The sequence below is a fragment of the Myotis nattereri genome (assembly GCF_964212035.1).
Source record: "Myotis nattereri genome assembly, chromosome: 4".
NCBI classification, from domain to species: domain Eukaryota; kingdom Metazoa; phylum Chordata; class Mammalia; order Chiroptera; family Vespertilionidae; genus Myotis; species Myotis nattereri.
In genome coordinates this window covers 110,393,989-110,414,188 of record NC_138079.1, presented here as the reverse complement: position 1 = coordinate 110,414,188, position 20,200 = coordinate 110,393,989, and the positions used below count along the sequence as shown (strand labels likewise).

At 57.1% G+C, this 20,200-nt stretch overlaps 1 protein-coding gene across 1 annotated transcript in view; it reads left to right on the top strand.

The window, feature by feature from the left end:
* The window catches only part of POLR3E (RNA polymerase III subunit E), a 38,746-nt gene that overhangs the window by 16,525 nt on the left and 2,021 nt on the right, over positions 1 to 20,200 (top strand). Inside the window, exons 4-20 of the mRNA XM_081089375.1 lie at positions 1,325 to 1,402; positions 1,976 to 2,091; positions 2,480 to 2,562; positions 4,017 to 4,124; positions 4,415 to 4,464; positions 5,970 to 6,089; positions 7,040 to 7,125; positions 7,250 to 7,294; positions 7,379 to 7,470; positions 8,342 to 8,462; positions 11,203 to 11,284; positions 12,720 to 12,779; positions 12,856 to 13,013; positions 13,353 to 13,414; positions 13,857 to 14,380; positions 16,129 to 16,206; positions 17,902 to 18,027. Of these exons, the coding sequence (XP_080945501.1) occupies positions 1,325 to 1,402; positions 1,976 to 2,091; positions 2,480 to 2,562; positions 4,017 to 4,124; positions 4,415 to 4,464; positions 5,970 to 6,089; positions 7,040 to 7,125; positions 7,250 to 7,294; positions 7,379 to 7,470; positions 8,342 to 8,462; positions 11,203 to 11,284; positions 12,720 to 12,779; positions 12,856 to 13,013; positions 13,353 to 13,414; positions 13,857 to 14,380; positions 16,129 to 16,206; positions 17,902 to 18,027 (1,989 nt within the window). The remainder of the gene's footprint in view (positions 1 to 1,324; positions 1,403 to 1,975; positions 2,092 to 2,479; positions 2,563 to 4,016; positions 4,125 to 4,414; positions 4,465 to 5,969; positions 6,090 to 7,039; positions 7,126 to 7,249; positions 7,295 to 7,378; positions 7,471 to 8,341; positions 8,463 to 11,202; positions 11,285 to 12,719; positions 12,780 to 12,855; positions 13,014 to 13,352; positions 13,415 to 13,856; positions 14,381 to 16,128; positions 16,207 to 17,901; positions 18,028 to 20,200) is intronic.

Here is a 20,200-nt window from a genome sequence, read left to right as displayed (position 1 = left end):
AGTCGGTGCTGTATTGGCTCACGTGTAATGAACGCTGCAGTGCCCTTCCTGTGCGGGTGCCTGAGTGGATGTGTGTTTTCATTGCTCTGGGGTGTATCCCTAGGAGTGGGTTTGCTGGGTCACAAGGAAGCTCATCGTTTTGAGGAACTGCCAGACTGTTTTGTTCCATTTTCATTCCTGACTATCTGGTTCTTAAAGTATTTTTCCCCATGTTGCATACAATAAAACGAGGCACAGGGAGGCTATAACTTGTGCACGGGGCCAGCCTGGAGTGGGGCCTGGGACAGGGCAGCAGCAGCGGCACTGCAAGCATGTGCCAGGGTAAGGGCTAGCATCTGCACCCCCAGGCTCTGCTTTTGGCAGCTTTGGGGCTGGGCCCTCCCTTCAGAACCTCGCCCTTCACCACCATTCTTTCCAGATGGGCTGGGCTCCGGAGCGGCTTCTAGGAAGCATCATTTCCTCGGCTGGGTGCCATCCTGACGTGGCCCCGCAGGAGGGCTCACCTCACACTGCACAGCTCCTAGGCTCGCTGGCGAGGCCGCCGTGGGGCTTTCGGAGGGGGCGTCCGAACAGGACTCGGCCGTTCACTCAGTAGCGTGTTTGTGGTGGGGGACAGAGAAGCGCGACAGTGAGGATCAACGTGGAAATATGGCCCGAGGGCGGTGGTCGGCAAACTGCGGCTCATGAGCCACATGCGGCTCTTCGGCCCCTTGAGTGTGGCTCTTCCACAAAATACCACGTGCGGGCGTGCATGTACAGTGCGATTGAAACTTCGTGGCCCATGCGCAGAAGTCGGTATTTTGTGGAAGAGCCACACTCAAGGGGCCGAAGAGCCGCATGTGGCTCGCGAGCCCCAGTTTGCCGACCATGGCCCTAGTGTGTTCAGAGCAGTACCTTAAGGTGTGACATAAAAATAACGTCACACGTGGCGACGCTGCGGCCCAGAGGGCTCTCTGAGGTCAGTGGCAGACAGCTCCCTCCTCTGTCTTCATCTTTCCGTTCCGGGAGAGTCCCTCCAGAGCCGGACAGACCGCGGCGGTGCGTTCCGCGTGGCCTCGCCCAGCTTCGGCCGTGAGCGGCACGTGGCCAGTCTTGTTTTCCCTCTTGGCTCCCTTGGACGACCTCCCTTTTGACTCCATGGCGGTGCTCTGCGGGTGCCAGAGCCCACGGGGTGTGCGGGTCTGGGCTCCTGAGGCGGGGGCTTGCCCGTGGGAGTTGGAGGCCTCTGAGCAGCTCTTTGGAAGGAGGCAGGTGGAGCCAGTGAGAAGGGCAGGCTGTGGACAGCGGGGCTGGGCAAGGAGCACTGATGCCTTCTTCCCTCCAGTACCCTGTGCGCCCAGCCTCGATGACCTACGATGACATCCCGCACCTCTCGGCCAGGATCAAGCCCAAGCAGCAGAAGGTGAGCGGCCCTCTGCGCTGGCAGGAGGGCTGGTGGGAGCTGGTGGAGGCGAGGATGGTCCCGCTGGGGGCTGGGAGCTCAGCAGTGAGTGGAGAGTGAGGAGAACAGCCGCTCGCAGGGCCGTGAAAGCTGAGGAAGGTGGGCCGCTCCAGAGAGGCCTGGAGGAGGGAGCCCCCAGGAAGGAAAGGCCTGGGGACTCCTGCCCACAGTGCCTGGGGGCAGGACAGCTGGGAACCGCCTGTCCAGCCCTGCGCTGCCTTTCCGAGAGAAAGTAAAAGTAAGGTTTCTATGAGAAGTCTCTTGATTTTTAATTCAGCTGTCGGCTTCTGGGCGTGTGGAGCTGTGGGGAAGGGGTGACAAAATGACACGACCCTCTCCCACCTCCCCAAAACCACTCTGGCCTTTTCTGTTGGAATTTGGGTTTGTGGCCTGTGGTATAGACTGAAGCTGAGCCCCTGGGGTGGGACATGTGTCCTGCTCCCCGCAGGGCCAACAAGAGGGGGGCAGTCGGGGGCCCCCTGAGGGCTGTGCCTTGGAGACCTCATGGCTGGTGGGGGTGCTTGGTGCTTCCAGGTAGAGCTTGAGATGGCCATCGACACCCTGAACCCCAACTACTGCCGCAGCAAAGGGGAGCAGATCGCGCTGAATGTGGATGGCACCTGCGCAGACGAGACCAGCACCTACTCCTCGTGAGTCCCTGGCCTTTGGGCCTCGAGCTTCACTCTGTCCAAGTGTGCCTGCTCAGGCCTCAGATGTCGGGCCTGTGCCCCAGGGCTGGCTTCCGGCCCCCTGCCTCCCACCTTCGAGTAGCGGGCCTGGTGCAGACCCTTCCCCTGGGAAAGGGCTTCCCCGAGGTGGCTCCTCCCACTCAAGTCCTTCCCGGGGCCCTGAGGGGTGTAGGGGCTCCCACCCCCTGCGTGTCACCTCAGCTTCCCTCTGGCCGCACATGTAGCCTATCCTGTGGGCTTGCTCCCTGGCTGTTGGGTTTCAGAAGGCGTCTGAAGTCGAGGGGGCTGTGCCTGCCCGGCCTGGGGCTGGTGCTTCCCCCCTGGACACCCGTTCTCCCTGTGCTCCCAGGAAGCTGATGGACAAGCAGACGTTCTGCTCCTCCCAGACCACCAGTAACACATCCCGCTATGCTGCTGCGCTCTACAGGCAAGGTACCTCGGGGTGCGCCTGGGCCACTGGCTGCAGAGGCTGAGGGGGTGGGAAGCGGGCTGGGGCTGGGGCTGGGAGGGGCCTGCTCTAGCCTGGTGTCCAGCCCCTCTTCCCCAAATGTTAGACACCCACAGGGGCCAGGCAGCTTGTGCAAATGACAGATTGTCACGGCTCCAGAGTTGGCTGTCGAGGACTTCCGGTTAGCCGCAGCCTGTCCTGACAGGGATCGGGCTCCAGGGCACACACAGCATGACTTTCGAGGCAGGTGGTGGACTTGTTTTAAATACAAGGTACCTGTGATCCAGCAGTTCCATTACTAGGCAAGGAAACGAAAGCTGTGTTTACATAAAAACTTGTACCTGCGTGTGTCTAGCAGCATTATTTGTGCTGGTGAAACGGAGCGTGCACCTGTCTGTCCATGAGCTGGTGTGGATGGCAGCGTGGTGTAGCCACTCGGGAGCATTCTCAGTCACCCCCGAGTGAGGGGCAGACACCGAGGAGCCTGGAGAGCAGGCCCCACGTTTGTGTCCCATTCGTATGAAAGGTCCAGAACGGACAGGTGCCCAGGGACAGAAAGCAGGGGCGTGGGTGCCAGGGTGGGTGGGGAGGGACTGCTGCCCACAGGTTCCGGCGCATGATGAAACGTTCTTAAATTGGTTGTGGTGCTGGTTGTGCAATTCTGCATATGTTAGAACACATTGAATTCTAGCGTGTGAATTACATTTCACACCTGCTAAAAAGTACAAGGTCTTGTAAGTATTTAGAGTTTATAAAGCAGTAAGTGAAACTAATGTGAATACTTAGGAAACAAAATAGAATAGAATCAAAAGTAGCATCAAGTAGCTCTTCTACATGTTTAACGTCACCTTCCTGGCAGCCAGACGGCCACTCAGCTGCTCCTTACGTGGAGCGTCCTGCTCCCTCGGGGCCTGGCCTCTGGCTTCTGCTCTCTGATAGATGGTCTCTGCACTGCCTCCCAGGAGAAGCCATGGCCTTCATCAGTGTGGGCTCCTCCCATTTCAGTAGCTAACTTCCTAATGGGACAGTGGGATTCTGGCAGGAAGAGGCGGAGGATGAGGGACTCTCGGGTGTGGGGTTAGGGAGGCCGTAAGGGTGTCTGACCGAGGCCTGGCGGGGAAGGGGTGTGTCTGTGGACTGGTTGCCTGGCGTGGTGGAAGCAGCAGTTGACGGCAGGGGCTGGGTGTTGGTGGAGGAGGTTTGCAGGCAGGCATTTCGGACGTGGCTGAGTTAGCGTTCCCACCCTGATCCCGGTTGTGTGCTTGCTGGGGGGCGGGTTGGCCTGGTGGTCCCAAGACCCTAGGATCAGAGGCGGGAGGTGGTTTGCCATTGGGGCAAGGCCTTCAGTGGAGTCCGGGGCCCTTGGTGCCTGACTGTCTTGAACCAGGCTGGGGGGGTTGGCGCAGTTCCTGGAGTCAGGAAGTCCTTCCTCCAACAGGTGAGCTCCACCTGACGCCTTTGCACGGCATCCTGCAGCTTCGGCCCAGCTTCTCCTACCTGGATAAGGCCGACGCCAAGCACCGCGAGAGGGAGGCAGCCAGCGAGGGTGAGCTGCCCAGCCCTGCCATCTATCTCTGTGACTAGGCGGGAGGGGCTGGCCAAGGGAAGAGTATGGAAGGGATGGGTTACAGATGCGTAGCAGCATCCATGGCCTCTGCCCACTGGGTGCCAGTAGCACCCACCTCCCAAAATGCCTCCATGCATTTCCAAACGTCCCCTCGGGGGAAACTTGTACCCCATTTCAAGCCACTGACATGCATCTACCTGGGGGTGGGGGTGGGGGTGAGGGCGGGAGCGGAGGTCTCCAAGGCTTTGAGCAGCCTGTTTCTCTCGCAGCGGGGGACTCTTCGCAGGACGAGGCGGAAGAAGATGTGAAGCAGATCACGGTGAGCTCCAGCCCCAGAGGAGGGTGTGGGCAGAGGGGCAGCAGGGCCACTTTGCAGCACAGTGGTCTGGAGAGCAAGGAGCAGGGGGTCTGTGCAGAGGGTGCGCTCTGGTGAGACGGATGCAGGAACAACCGGCTCCTCAGGGCCCTCTTGCTGGGCTGCCTGGAGGGACCGCCGACCCTCTGCCCTGCTGAGCTATCCCAGTGGTGGGCAGGACGGCGGCCCTGCGCGTGTGGGAGATGGCATCCTGGCTTCCTGGACTTGCTCGGAGGGGAAGCCAGGGCATAGGGGTTCCGCGCACATGCGAACATTGTCTGCCATGGGACACAGCCCTGTGTGACTGTGATTCTGTCTCCAGTGGTGTAGGTTTGAAGCGCTTCTATCTCAATAGTTATTCCTGCATTTCAGAGATTGTAGGAAGAATATTGACCTTTCAAATATTGACCTTATAAAGTCTCCCCCATTTAAGTATATTTAGGTTAAATGAGTCAGTATTTAAAATACTGCACAAATGACATGGATGGTACATAGGTGGCTAAAGCTGTGGGTGTTCGCATAGCCTTGGAGGCTGATGGGTTCTGGCATAACCAACATGGGGGATGCATGTGTCCTCCCAGTAGCTTGCTGGATGACCTGGATACCTCTTTCCCCTCCTGGGTGCTCTCTGGCCCTTTAGCCGGGCGTTCTGAGGCCTGTGTGCCTTCAAGGCCTCCTGTAGGACCTCAGAGTCCGGCAGCCCAGGAAGTGTCCAGCGCCCCTTTCACAGAGAGGTGACTCGCGCTTGGCTCCACCTGGACCCCAAGCAGCAGGTGCCAGATGTAAATGGCGTGGGTAAGAAGGGAGCCAGTTGGTTCTTGTTACTGAAAGTTGAGGGGTAACTTCGGGTATGGCTGCATTCAGGTGCTCAGACTGTTATGAGACCTGGTTTCTCCATCTCTAGGTGTAGTCTTCCCCTTTGGCCTCTTTCTCAGGCCAGGTGTCTGTCCCCAGTGGTAGAGAGAGTTGTCCCAGCTCCAGGCTTACATCCTCCCAGCTTCCAGGACCCCTGGGGCAAAGGAACGCCTTTCTCATTACTTCTGAGTAAAGTTTCAGAATGGACTCCGAGGTTTAGCCGACCCTGCACCAGTCCCTGTGCTCCAGGGGATTTGCTCAAATTGCCCAGGCCTGAGCCGCCTGCCCACCGCTGTAGCTGGGAATGTGTGTTTGGGGGGAGGGATACTAGGTAGGAACTAAAGGGGAACTGGTGTTTCTCATAGGAGAATGGGGGGTTGCCACCAGGCAGAGTGGAAATGGACTGGGTGCGGGCAGGTGGTGACCCTGGGAAAGCTGCTCCCTGGCCTGTGTTGGCAGGTCACAGAGGGACATGGTCAGAACTGAATTTAAAAGACCTGTGAGGACATGAGGCAAGGGTGGCAGTGGGAAGTACCCCCGATGTGGCCTCCTGGGGGGCTGGGACCGCAGCCCAGGAAGTGCCCAGGCCATCAGGCCTCCCCTCCTGTCCCCAGGTGCGGTTCTCCCGGCCCGAGTCGGAGCAGGCTCGGCAGCGCCGCGTGCAGTCCTACGAGTTCCTGCAGAAGAAGCATGCTGAGGAGCCCTGGGTCCACCTGCACTACCACGGCCTGAGGGTGAGCGGGTCCAGGGGGGCCGGTGCCAGGAAGGACTGCAGTGTGGCCTCATTGTGTCACCTCTCCCTTACTTGAGGTTCAGTCGTGCCCACTTGCTAACACCCAGGGCGAGGGGATCACATCCTGCAGGCAGTGTGTCCTGACTCCAGTGTCCACTCTACCCCAGAGGGAGGCATGGGCTGCCACTCCGGTCCTGGTGCAGCCCCAGTGCCCCAGCGTGAGCGAGCCTCTTGCTGGGCTTGGAGTGGGGCTTCTGTTTGCTTACCTGTCTGCCACACACTGTGGGCCCTGAACCTCAGGCACACTGCATCTGTGCTCCGTGCAGTCGGCCATGTCACACGGCCCAGGTCGCCGTGGAACTGCCGAGGTGACTTACTGTGCTCGCTTTCACCTCGTGCATTGACTCTGGGGCCTAGTTCTTGAAATTGTGTGGAGGAGGGAAGCAACTGAATATTAGCCCCCTGCACCCCACAGGCTAGGGCTCCCAGCGTTTTTCTGGAACCTTCCTGGGAGAGATTTGTGTTGACAGAGCCTTTGCCTCAGGGTCAAACAGCTCTGCTGTTTCCTAGTGTGTGACCTTGGGCAAGTTACCTAACCTCTCTAAATCTGTTTATCTATAAAATGGGAATAATAATAATAGGACCTGACTTGGTGGCATTACTTTGAGGATAGGTGAGTTGGTGTTAATTACGGCCTTTGGTACAGAGCCTGGCACACAGTAGGTACTCACTGAGTGCTAGCTGTCATTGCTTTTATGTTCCCGTGTCACAGGCAGGCACTGAGGCACCGTGCTGGGGCTGGGCAGCCATGAAATCTGTCAGGTAGCTGCTGAGGGGCAGCACAGTGGGTGGCTAGAGCGGCAAGTGGTGAGAACTGGATGGTGGAGGGCTGCGGAGCTTCAGCTCAGGCCCCCCGTCCCGTCCGTCCCCCGTCCCCCCCCCCCCCCCCAGGACAGCCGTTCTGAGCACGAGCGCCAGTACCTGCTGTGCCAGGGCTGCAGCAGCGCCGAAAACACGGAGCTCGTCAAGTCGCCCAGGTGGGACTGGCGCTGTGGCCCTTGGGGAGCCTGGGGGGGCGATGCGGGAGGGCTGGGCCTCTGGCTGCTGGCAAGGAGGCTTCAGCCCGGGGACTGCCGCTGACCTGCCCTCTCCCTTCCGCAGTGAGTACCTCCTGATGTTGGTGCCGCCCAGCCAGGAGGAGGAGAAGTGAGTAGAGCGGGCTGGGCAACACCCAGGGCTCTGCCCGTGTCCTCTGACCAGCCTCTGACCCGCTGCCTGTGTTCCTAACAGAGACAAACCTGTGGCCCCCAGCAACGTCCTGTCCATGGCCCAGCTGCGCACCCTGCCCCTGGCCGATCAGATCAAGATCCTGATGAAGAACGGTGGGTGCTTGTGGGTGCTCATTGGCCCCTCCACCTCCCGAGTCGGGGACAGACTGAGGACCAGGGGGTGAGGCCAGAGGCTCCTTCTGCCCTCTGCTTGGAGCTGCCCAGTTTTACAGTTTCGATGGCACCTGGCGGCCCCTTAAGGGCCGGGCTCCCCGCACCTCCCCTGCTGTGTGAGCACCTTCCTGAGCCTTAGTTTGTGAGTCTATGAAAAGGGACTGGTGGCTCCGGGGGCTGCCAGGGGCTGCTCCCAAGCTCTGCCCATGACCATTAGCTGCCGTCCTCAGCATGCTCACCTGCGCAGTCATGGTGCCCACGCAGGGCGGGTCTTTTTCTTGAAGGATTCTGCAAGCCAGAACTTGTAGGCGCCTGGAGCCGATGAGCGGCAGACATGAGCCTTGAACCTCAGAGCCGAGTCCCAGGTCCTGGGCTCTTCTTCTGAGATGCCCACTCCAAGGTCTCTGGGGCCCGAGCAGAGCAGAGCTCCTGCTGTGCCTGGGGCTGCAGAACTGAGGGCCTTCCCCGGCCCGGCCCTGCTGCTTGGGTGGGGGGCTCAGGCAGTCGGGGTGAGCAGAGCACAAAGGTTAAGTGCATGGACTCTGGACCCCGGTGACCTGGCGTCTCATTCCGACTGCCGCTGACAAGCCAGGTGATCCTGGGGCAGCTTTGAACCTCTGGACCTGAGTAGAATGGGGAGCATCTCCTGACACTTGGTCTTCCTCATGGGCATAGCCTTCAGGATCCACGGAACCGTGTCCTGGGTGTCACTCACGGGCTGGGCTGCTCTTTGAGCTGGACAGGCAGACCCGTGGGGGACAGGGAAGGGCCCAGGCTCCTCTTCCCCCGTCTGATGTCTCTGCCTCCTCAGTGAAGGTCATGCCTTTTGCCAACTTGATGAGCCTCCTGGGCCCCTCTGTCGACTCCGTGGCTGTTCTGCGTGGCATCCAGAAGGTGGCGATGTTAGTCCAAGGAAATTGGGTGGTGAAGAGGTAAGTTGTCTGTAGCCCTTCATTTCAGCATGCGCTCGTGACTCGTCTCAGTTTATATTAGTTGCTGCTTTTTGCCCTGAGTTCAAAGAACTCAGAATGGTTTACATTTATCTTCCAACTCACGTGCTGTTGTATAGTGTCCTCCTCTCTACTTTAAACCCCACAGGATGTAGTATCTGGTTGGCGTTCTTTCCATCTGCTCACATACTTGCCTTTGGATTGTGTTTGTTATTTCTTTCTGTGTCTCCGAGTTCCTTCTGCTAAGGAGGCTGTGGCGGCTCTCCCCGGGAGCCTGAGGGTGGCCGTCTCTCAGCCTTGTTCTTGAAGGAGACTCCCACGGGCGTAAGGCCCAGCAGCTCATGTGCTCTCCGTGCTGTGTTCCGGCCGCCACGCCCACTCCTGTCGGGGGTGCTCCTCGAAAGGTCCTCGCTCGGTTCCCTCTGGCTGCTTTTAAGATTCTCTCTTGCTTTGGCTTTCCACAGTTCACGAAGGTGTGTCTGAGGGTGAACTTTGGATGTGTCCTGTTGGGTTTCATAGGTCTTAAATTTATGACTTGATGTCTTTCAGCAGTTTCTCTTTTCCTGAGATTCCTCTCCAGTCTGTCTGCCTCTTGCATCAGACTGTCAGTTTCAAGGGGGTGGGACTGCCTGTTGACTGACTCCCTTACGTCCCGCAGTACTCAGTATGCCTGGCACAGAGTAGACCCTTGGTGAATACAGTGTGGCTATCTACATTTTGTACACATTCGAATTAAATGAATTCTAAATGGTATAATGTACACACTTTTTAGAAAGTGTGCTATAAAGTGAAAAAGCTGTTAAAGAGTGAATTGTTACAAATTTTTATAAAAGTAATGCACTGTGGCCCTGGCCAGTGTGGCTCCGTTGGTTGGAACGTCATCCCATGCACCAAGAGGTTGTGGGTTCGATACCTAGTCAGGACACATACCCCGCTCTGGTTGAGGCACATGCGGGAGGAAACCAGTTGATATTTCTCACATCGATGTTCTCTCTCTCTCTTCTCCCTCTCTCTCTCTCTAAGACCAATTTTTTAAAAAAAGCAATTCACTGCAAAAAAGTCCATGAATACCCATTTGATTAATTATAAAGTATATTCATGTCATGGCCACAGGGTGGCGCCCTCGCCCTGGGAAGCACAGGCCCTGCATATGCATTGGGTATCTTCCTTCTCGGTGCACATCACTCATTAGATGGGCCCGGTGTTGTCACCCATGCACAGAGCCAGGGGCCATCCTGTTATACACTGGAGGACATTGGCCCAGAGAGAGGCACTGCCAACCCCTGGCAGTGAGGCTGTCACGGCTGGGATTGCAACTTTGCCCAGCACCACGTGTGCCCCTGGTGCGGCCGCCCCTTTCAGCTGGTGGTCTGTCCCTGTGACTGAGCCTTCGTGGTCTTTGGGTCCTGCTGTGGTCTCTGCCCTGACGCTGCCCTGGCCACCCCAGCAAGGCCTGTGGCTCCTTCCGCCCTGTCGCTGTTACCCTCTGAGGGGATGATGCAACAGTCACACATTTGTCCGGTGTGTCTGACTGCTTGTCCTGGGCCCTACAGGGCATTGTCATTCACACGCTGCCCCTGACCTCCGATCTGTGGGGCCCGAGCGGGCACAGAACGCAGAAGTGCGGGGCCTGGGCCACATTCATTCAGCACCTGCTTAGCGGCGACCTGCTCTCTGGTAGCAGTGAGCGCCCGGGGCCAGGTCCCTGTCCCTGTCCCGAGAGTGTTTATGGGAAGGTGGGGGCACGGAGCTCGACCTCAAGGATGGGTAGTAGCTGGTGGTCAGGTAGGACTGAGGGGGTGGGGCAGCAGGAGCAGAGGTGGTGTCGGGTGGTGAGTGTGTCCTGGGCAGCAGGCCTATGGGCTGGGGAGGGTTGTGCTGTGGATATGTGTGTAGAAAGCCTCACGCCTGCGCATTTGCCTCGGCCCCGAAGTTCTCTGAGCCTAATGCTGGCCCCTTCTCTCAGGCTTCCCCCACTGGTGCTCAGGGCCTGTCCAGGTCCCAGCCGTGCCCTTCACCCCCTTGATCACCGGTCTCTCCTGGGCTTGCATGTGGTTTCCACGTGGGACCCACTGTTTTCCCAGAGTCTTGGGCTGGCCATGTCTGCCTCTGAGCCCCTGGCCCCTTCACGCCTGCACAGTGGCCTTGGGGCTGGGCCAGTTGTGGCGGGCGGTGGGGGGGGGGGGGGGTGTTGGGTCAGGATGTGGTAGGAGGGCCCGGCCGGTTTGGCTCAGTGGTTAAAGCGTCGGCCTGTGGGCTGAAGGGTCTCAGGTTTGATTCTAGCCAAGGACACGTACCTCGGGTGCAGGCTCGATCCCTGGCCCAGATCAGGATGTGTGCGGAGGCAACCAGTGGATCTCTCTCTCTCTCTCTCTCTCTCTCCCCCCCCCCCCCTCCCTTCCACTCTTTCTAAAAATTAATGGGGAGAAAATATCCTCAGGTGCTCAGGATTAAACACAACAACAAAGACAAAAATGGACCCAAAAGCTTTATTTCTCTCAATGGATTGGAATTCCTATTTGTTAAGAAAAAAGAAGGGGTACGAAGAAGAACTTGGGGTGGGGAGGGGAGTGTGTCTCTTTCTGACACGTGTTCACAGAGTCAGGCTGGGGATAAGCGGGGCTCTAAGGGGTGGGGATGGGGGGCTGCGAGGCCTGGGCAGGGGACTGGAGGCAGATGGGACTGAGGACAGGGACTGACCCGCCACCACTCTCATTGGCAGTGACATCCTGTACCCCAAGGACTCCTCCAGCCCTCACAGTGGTGTGCCCGCCGAGGTGCTCTGCCGTGGCCGAGACTTTGTTGTAAGTGCCCAGGTCTGGCGTCGGGTGGGGGTGAAGGTGCTGTGGGAGGAGCGTGGCGACAGCACAGGGCTGCCAGGGCAGCCGCAAAGGCCAGGCCTGTGGGGCCGGGCGGGGCTGGGCAGGGGCTCCAGGGTCCTGGCGTGATACAGACCTTTGAGCTCCTCTCGCCGAGGCTTGCAAACCTGAGGATTCTGGCCAACAGGCTTCATTTGGCTTGAGTGGTGTTCTTAGAATGTTGCCTTGGGGGTTGATTTTTGCAAATCACAATTATGATACAGACCAGATTTCTAGCTCATCGTGAATAATTGGAGAGTTGGTGGGACTGGCCCACAGCCAAACAGCACTCACTTGGGACAGGCTGACATTCCCAGTGCACACGGCGCTGGGCGTGGCTGCCTGGCTTTTGCAACTCCCGAGCTTGGTCATCTCCATCCCCCTCCCCACCCCTGCCCTTATCCAGAACCTCAGTGCCTGCCTCGGCAGTGTGGCAGTGTTCGGCAGTGTTCTCGGGTGCTGACAGTGTTCTCGGGTGCCGGTAGAGTTCTCGGGTGCCAGCAGAGTTCTCGGGGTGCCGACAGTGTTCTCGGGTGCCGACAGAGTTCTCGGGGTGCCGACAGTGTTCTCGGGTGCCGGCAGAGTTCTCGGGGTGCCGGCAGAGTTCTCGGGGTGCCGACAGTGTTCTCGGGTGCCGGCAGAGTTCTCGGGTGCCAGCAGAGTTCTCGGGGTGCCGGCAGTGTTCTCGGGGTGCCGGCGGAGTTCTCGGGGTGCCGGCGGAGTTCTCAGGGTGCCGGCAGTGTTCTCGGGGTGCCGGCAATGTTCTCGGGGTGCCAGCAGAGTTCTCTGGGTGCCAACAGTGTTCTCGGGTGCCGGCAGAGTTCTCGGGGTGCCATAGGCGGTCTTTTCGGAGCACAACAGCACAGACAAAAATGGACCTAAAAGCTTTGGTTTGCTTCGTGCAGGGCGGCCTTAAGCTGAGGAGGGTCTGCATTTCCTCTTCCTGACTGGCTGGCCCAGCTCTGTGGGCGGTCAGCGCCCAGGTGCTGTGGCTTTATCTTTGGCTCCGGGGTCAGAGTGCATGCAGCGTGTATCCACTCCCAGGTTCGCTCACCCCGCACGGTACCTTTGGCCTCTGCTGCCTGCCAGCCCTTCTCTGTTCCTGCAGACGCCATGCAGTCTGGGGCCTGGTCAAAGCAGAGGTCTCATAGGTGACGGGCCGGCAAGACCTCGCTGACCCGGGTGTCTTCGTGGTCTGGGGGCCCGGGTGGGGGGGTCCTATACAAAGGAGAAAACAGGGTGCAGAATTGAAGTGACTGCCCACGGCCAGATCCACACCCACGTCGGCCCGGCCCTGGCTCCCAGGACAGCGGCACAGGTTCGGGGCCCGTCTCGGGAGCACCACCTCTGCCTCCTGGGAACATGCTTCTCTCCCCCGCAGATGTGGAAGTTCACTCAGAGCCGGTGGGTGGTGAGGAAAGAGGTGGCCACAGTGACAAAAGTAAGTGATGCTCTCCATCTGGCGGGAGGGGCTGGGGGCATGGGGGCTGCCGGCCTCACCCTTGCCCCGCCCCCAGCTCTGTGCAGAGGATGTGAAGGACTTTCTGGAGCACATGGCCGTGGTGAGGATCAACAGAGGCTGGGAGTTCGTCCTGCCGCACGACGGGGAGTTCATCAGGAAGCACCCCGACGTGGTCCAGCGGCAGCACATGCTGTGGACGGGCATCCAGGCCAAGTAAGGGCTCCCTGGGTGCGACGAGGGGCTGTGTGCCCCCTTCCCACTCAGGTGGACATTGCTGGCTGACCCCAGAATCCCACAGAGGCCTGACACCACCACTCGTGGTGGCCAGAACCTGCCTGTCATGTGAAGGGGAAGGGGAGCGCTCAGGAGCCAGCGCCAGGGCTTGTGTGCCCACAGGCAGGCCGAGCAGCGGCTCGGGGAGCGGGCCTGGCCCGCAGGCAGGGCCACAGTGCTCCCAGCACACAGTGTCTTCAGTCACCAGGCTGTCCCAGGGTTTGGGGTGGTGAGACGATGGGGATGTGGTTTAGAGTAAGTGTTGACTCTTATTTTCAGATTAGAAAAAGTCTATAACCTGGTGAAGGAAACCACGCCAAAACAGCCGGATGGACAGTCAGGTGTGCGCGATCGGCTGGGCAGGCCTCACCTCACAGCGGGCTCGGGGCTGGGCCTGGGGACAGTATGTGGGGCTCTTTCCCTTCCCACCGACCTCTGCCGTGGGCAGAGCTGCAGCCTCACAGACCAGGCACTCCTGCACTTGCCCCTGACACCTGCTCGCTTAGCTCTTGGGGAGGCAGGAGGAGGAGGCGGCCCTGGCAGGAGCTCAGCACTAGCCCGTCCTGGAGCTCTGAGTGTGGGAAGCTGGTTTGGCCCGTTCTTTCCTCCCTCATTGCTGGGGTAGCTCAACCCGCTTGGGTAAGGTGGGAGGGAAAGGCACGGTGGGCCACCTGCCGCAGCCCAGCTGGCCCGCACTCTTCCTGTCCCCTGTCGGGATGGAGAGGTGTGGGCCCCCTCTGCCCGATCTCTGTGCCCTCCTGAGCAGCCTTCCTCTCCGCACAGGGCCTGCGGGGCTGGTGTCTGGGGACCAGCGGGTCCAAGTAGCCAAGAGCAGGGCCCAGCAGAACCACACGCTGCTGGAACGGGAGCTGCAGCGGAGAAAGGAGCAGGTCAGGGCGTCTGCGGTCCTGCCTGGTGTGCAGATCAAGGAGGAGCCCCTGAGTGAGGAGGGAGAGGAAGAGGAGGAGCAAGCCATGGAGGAGGGCGAGCCCATGGACACCTCACCCAGTGGTGGCTTCCACAGCAGGCTGACCAACGGGCTGCCTGTAGGGTGGGCCGTAGGCGGGGACGGCTTCAATGGGCACCCGCCCCCCAGCTGTGCCAGCACCCCAGTGGCCCAGGAGCTGCGGGCCTTTGTGGAGGCCACCTTCCAGAGACAGTTTGTGCTCACGCTGAGCGAGCTTAAGCGCCTCTTCAACCTGCACCTGGCTAGCCTGCCCCCTGGCCACACGCTCTTCAGTGGCATCTCGGACCGAATGCTGCAGGACACGGTGCTGGCCGCTGGCTGCAAGCAGATACTGGTGCCTGTAAGTGGGGCCCGCACCCTTGGGGAGCGGGCGGGTAGAAAGGGGCCCGAGAGAGAAGTCTGGTCACTCTAGAGTGGCCTGAGCCCAGCCAACTTTGGGGGAGCCAGCACAGGGCGTGGGGACTAGGGAAGACCACTGACCTGGGTCCGCATCTTGGCTCTCCGGTGAGGTTGTGCGTGACTTGGGGCCAGCCAGCCTTGGGCCCTGCACCCTCTTCTAAAGTGGGAGAGTTCGCTTTTGTGTCACAGGACTCGGCAAGGGCTGAATGAGATGCTGAGCGTACACCTCACTGCTCCTCCTGGTTTCTAGCACCCTCTCCGGCACCTCAGCTCACTCCTGTCAGCCTTGGCCTTTTTAGGGTGATTCCTAGTATCGCTGGTCTCTGCACCCCGCAGATGAGAGAAGTGGGATGAGCCTGTTTAAAGGTCAGGTGCCCAGGAGGTGACAGCTGGATTCTGAAGGTCAGCATAGTGACTCCAGCTCCTAAGTCCTTTCTCCTTCAGCTAAGATGAGCTGAGCTGTTCACCAGGCCCCGGCTGGCGGGGGAGCCCCTTCGTGAGCGTGGAGAGTGCCAGGCTGTGGCCTCGGGGAAGCAGGGAAGCTGGCTGGCTCTTCTCTCCTCCCAGCTCCCAGGCTCTGCCCGGACCTAGCAGCCAGCAGGGTGAGGTGGGCTGCACTGCCTCTTAGTGAGGGGGCGTTGATGTTTGCAGTCTGAGGTCAGAGTGCCTGTAGCCTTGCGTGAGCTGAGCCCGAGGGCCAGGCCCATCTCTCTATTTGAGGAACAGAAACTAGGCCAAGAGGCCCTGGATGCCAGGGTGGCTAGGCTGTCCCAGGGGAGTTGGCCCTCATGGCAAGGAGCTTCCTTGGGTATGTCTCATACAGAAGGGGCTGGGGCCTGGGACCCTGCCCCCTCCTTGACCACCCAGCAAATGGGTGTCGTTATCTGCAGGGTCACCCTTCTCTGAGCTGGGCCAGGCTATCCTGGGCGGCTGGAGGGGACACAAGGCTAGGGACACGAAGAGGGGTGTCTCCTCTCCCCTCGCCCCAGGACCTGCTCTTGCCGTGCTTCCTCTCGGGAGGGCTGGTGTCTAGACACTGCAGCCTTCTCTGCCGCTCACCCGTCGCCCTCCTTCCCCGTGACCCTGACGAGGTGCCCAGGTCACAGTCACGTCTGAGGGGGAAGAGACCTCAGGTCTGTCCAGCCTTGTGGTTTTACGGGAGTGACTTGACAAGTTGAGTTTAGCCATGTGACCCCAGGCAGGAGTAAACCTCTAAGCTGCTTTTCCTTGTGGAGAGGGGGGCGCACACCTCACTGCCTCTGGTTTCTAATGAGATCAGTGAGACTGTATTTAAAGCCCTGCCTGGGGCTTTACGGGGTAGTACCAACTGTGCCAGGTGCCACCTTCCTTGCCTTCCCTTCTCCAGGTACCCAGAGCCTGGGTCACCTCTAGACCCCCTCCCTGCGACAGCCTTGAGGAAGGGACTGAGGCAGGCATGTGCCCAGGGAGTTGTGGGGGGGGCTTCTCAGGACACATCCGAGGGTGGTATTTAGGGAAGGAGAAGGCTGATGGGAGAGCAGAGTGAGCTAATGCCAGGCTAGTGGGAAAAAGCCGCTTCCCCACTGCCACTGCAGCCCCCAAGGCCCTGATGGGGGTGGCTGGCCTCCTCCCCAAGAACCGGACTGGTGCCGGCGGGGAGGGTCCCCATGGTAGAGACAAGCCACCAGCTCACACCTGGGCCTCGGTTAGTTTCCCCCACAGACGGCCGCTTCCCCGGATGAGCAGAAGGTGTTCGCCCTCTGGGAGTCTGGAGACATGAGTGATCAGGTGAGGAGACCTTTGCTGCTGCGCGTGCATCACAGTTCAGGTTTTCCAGCTCCTCCCAATCCAAACAGCCTGCTGCTGTCAGACAGGCTGGGGTGCCAGTCTGAGGGCCGGCTGCATGGGCGTGGCCTGGAAACATCGAGTCAGCTCCTTGGGGATGGGCCGTGTCCTGGTGCGTACACTGCTACACAGCTTTCTGGAGGGTCTGACGTCCGCTGGCTGGCAGGCCAGGGATGGACCCGTCGCGTGGGCCTCTGGCAGCAGGCATCACAAGGATGCTTTCCTTGTCTTGGGTGCTGGGGTTCTAAGAGAAATTGGTCGTTTTTCTCTCATCACACCTCCAGTCATGGGGGTCCAGTGACCAGACATGAATGAAACCAGTAAACTGTCTGTACAGCCATGGACCCCTGACGTTCCCAGGAACCTGCCTGCACTTTAAGGTTTCATTGCTCACACCACAGGTGTCGGGGGAAGGGAGTGAGCAAGAGCACCCACTGAGTTCTTGGCTCCCTTCTGCCTCTTAGAAGGGGGCTTGCTGGCAGGCAGGCAGGATATAAAACGGGGGGCTCTGATGGGCTCTGGTTGGGGAGCAGTCTGTAATGATCTCCCTGAGCAACCTTCTGTGCTTTGGACAGAATAGGCAGGTGGTCTCTGAGTTTGTTACTCCGGAAATACTCTGATAAAGTAGTAAGTGCGTATGTTAAAATCCAGTAAGACTGAGCTTTATGTGGGTCTATGCCCGACCCGATTTGGAGCCACTCCTCCTTGACTACCAGCAAATGGGGTAGTTATCTGCAGGGGCTATCACTTGTTTATCAGCTCGACATGGTCAGGGGCTGGGAAAATGTGGCTAAGTCAGGTGTCAGTGCTTCCAGCATCGTGTCTGCAAATGTGTTCATTGTAGAGCCAAATGTCAGCATTATGCTATGACTGTTTTTTATGCTACTTCCTGTTTCCATTTGCATGGTTTCCTAACACAGATACCAACGGTAATACCAATGCTGTGTGATTCCCGGAGGGCCTCTCCAGCGGGACTGGCTTGTGGAATCTTGTGTCTTCCTCCTCGATTCAGTTTGGCTTCCCAGGGGCAGGGAGTTGTCTGTGTTCTGTCATGCCTTAACGTGGCTCTGTGGTCCTCAAGTAGTATTGTCTGTCTGGGGCTGGAATGTTAGAGGGCAAATCATTTTCCCCCGCAATGTAAGACATTTTCCATTGCATTCCAGCTTTCAGAGTTGTTGTTCAGTGACATTCCACTTCTCTTCTACTTGGTATTTATTTTGGGATGTAATGCTTTCAGGTCATCCTGTTTCTAGATGCCATGTCATGTCTGTGTGCCAGCACTTTCAGCCACTTATTCCTCACCCTTCCTCTGCCTTCATGTACTTCAGATGGCTCTTTCCCCACCCTCCAAATCAGCTCTCACTCCTGCTTATTATGCAGCAGTATGTCTCAACGGCTTATGCTCTGCCAACTTTTCACCAGCTCTCTTGGGCATATACCTTTATTTTGAGTCTTCATTTTATTGGGGTCTGAGAGAGCACCAATTGCCAACATGTTCATCTTTCACCAGTGTCCGTGAGCAAAGATTTGATCATAGACTAGAGGGTGGAGCGAGGGTCATAGCTTTGGATTTCTGGTTTGGGGATGTTTCTCTTTTAATCTATTGCTTTCCATAATAACATGTTTTTGCTATTAAAGCATCGACAGGTTTTGCTTGAAATTTTCTCCAAAAATTACCGAGTACGCCGGAACATGATCCAGTCTCGGCTGACTCAAGAGTGTGGAGAAGATCTCAGTAAACAGGAGGTGGATAAAGTGCTAAAGGTATGTCTTTGTTGTGTATAACAACATCCAGAGGCTTCTGCTCTGACCATGAGCTTAAGAACGAGGGTGCCCTACGTAGATGGAGGCGGCCTCCAGTCGGCTGTTTTCCTGCCACTTGATGAATGTTAAATCAGGTCCTTGGCAACAGATAAATGATTGACATTGGTGTGGTCTGTGCTGAAGGACTAAACTGAGTAAGGTATAGGCTCCACCTTCAAAAAGTGGGTCATCTTCAGAGTCCTGACTCTGCTCCCCCTTTCAACTCTGTACCTCTTGCATGATATTTGCCATAGCCACATACTTTTTTTTTTAATCTTTATTGTTCAGATTATTACAGTTGTTCCTCTTTTTTCCCCCTATAGCTCTCCTCCACCCAGTTCCCACCCCACCCTCTGCCCTTACCGCCCCTCACTGTCCTCATCCATAGGTGTACGATTTTTGTCCAGTCTCTTCCTACACCCCCCAGACCCCTTTCCCCCGACAATTGTCAGTCCACTCCCTTTCTATGCCCCTGATTCTATTCTATTCACCAGTTTATTCTGTTTATCAGATTTTTTATTCACTTGATTTTTACATTCACTTGTTGATAGATATGTATTTGTTGTTCATAATTTTTATCTTTACTTTTCTTCTTTCTCCTCTTCTTAAAGAATACCTTTCAGCATTTCATATAATACTGGTTTGGTGGTGGAGAACTCCTTTAGCTTTTTCTTATCTGTGAAGCTCTTTATCTGACCTTCAATTCTAAATGATAACTTTGCTGGGTAAAGTAATCTTGGTTGTAGGTTCTTGGCATTCATCACTTTGAATATTTCTTGCCACTCCCTTCTGGCCTGCATAGTTTCTGTTGAGAAATCAGCTGACAATTGTATGGGTACTTCCGTGTAGGTAATTGACTGTTTTTCTCTTTTTTTTTTTAAATATATTTTATTGATTTCTTACAGAGAGGAAGGGAGAGGGATAGAGAGCCAGAAACATCCATGAGAGAGAAACATGGATCAGCTGCCTCCTGCACGGCCCCCCACTGGGGATGTGCCCGCAACCAAGGTACATGCCCTTGACCGGAATCGAACCGGGGACCCTTGAGTCCGCAGGCCGAAGCTTTATCCACTGAGCTAAACCGGTACTGGCGACTGTTTTTCTCTTGCTGCTTTTAGGATTTTCTCTTTGTCTTTTGCTCTTGGCATTTTAATGATGATGTGTCTTGGTGTGGTCCTCTTTGGATTCCTTTTGTTTGGGGTTCTCTGCGCTTCCTGGACTTGTAAGTCTATTTCTTTCACCAGGCAGGGGAAGTTTTCTGTCATTATTTCTTCAAATAGGTTTTCAATATATTGCTCTCTCTCTTCTGGCACCCCCATAATTCGGATGTTGGTACACTTGAAGTTGTCCCAGAGGCTCCTTACACTATGTTCGTATTTTTGGATTCTTTTTTCTTTTTGCTTTTCCAGTTGGGTGTTTTTTACTTCTTCCTTGCAATCCTCTAGTCTGCTGTTGGATCTCTGTATAATATTCTTTATTTCAGTCAGTGTATGCTTAATTTCTAGTTGGTCCTTTTTCATATCCTCAAGGGTCTCTAGGTGTCCTCTAGGGCCCAGTGGCTCAGCCTCCCTAATTACCTGAGATGGACACTCTTGGTGCACCCCTTTGTGGGCTGTGTGCACGGTCTTGTTGTAGTTAAGTCTTGATTATAGTTGGTATCACTGGGAGGAATTGACCTCCAGGCCAATTGGCTGTGAGAATCAGCTGTGTCTACGGTGGGAGAACTGTGCTGGAGACACCCTTCTGGGGCAAGACTTGCTTCAGTGGGGCTTTGGTGCTCACTGAGTCTACCCTCTGAGTGTGTCCCTTATGGATCCAAGGAGCTGTAATCTGAATGGTCCCACTCTGACCACTGGGTACACTGGCTCTTGGATCTCTAAGGAGGTACTAATTTAGCCTCTGCCTGAGGCTACCCAGCAGGAGCTACAGAGAGATCTGCAGATTCCCCTTCCTTGTTTGGGATTTGGAGGTGCCCAGATGAGGCCCAGCTGTGAAGCAATGCAAGCTGCTGTGGGGCCTTGGGCCTTCTTTTGGATGTTCTGGGTCTCTCCGACCCAGCTGCAGTTTGTTAGGTAATTTTCAGATTGCAAAGGGCCAGCCCATTCATATGCAAAAGCCTCTGCTAGCAGCTTGT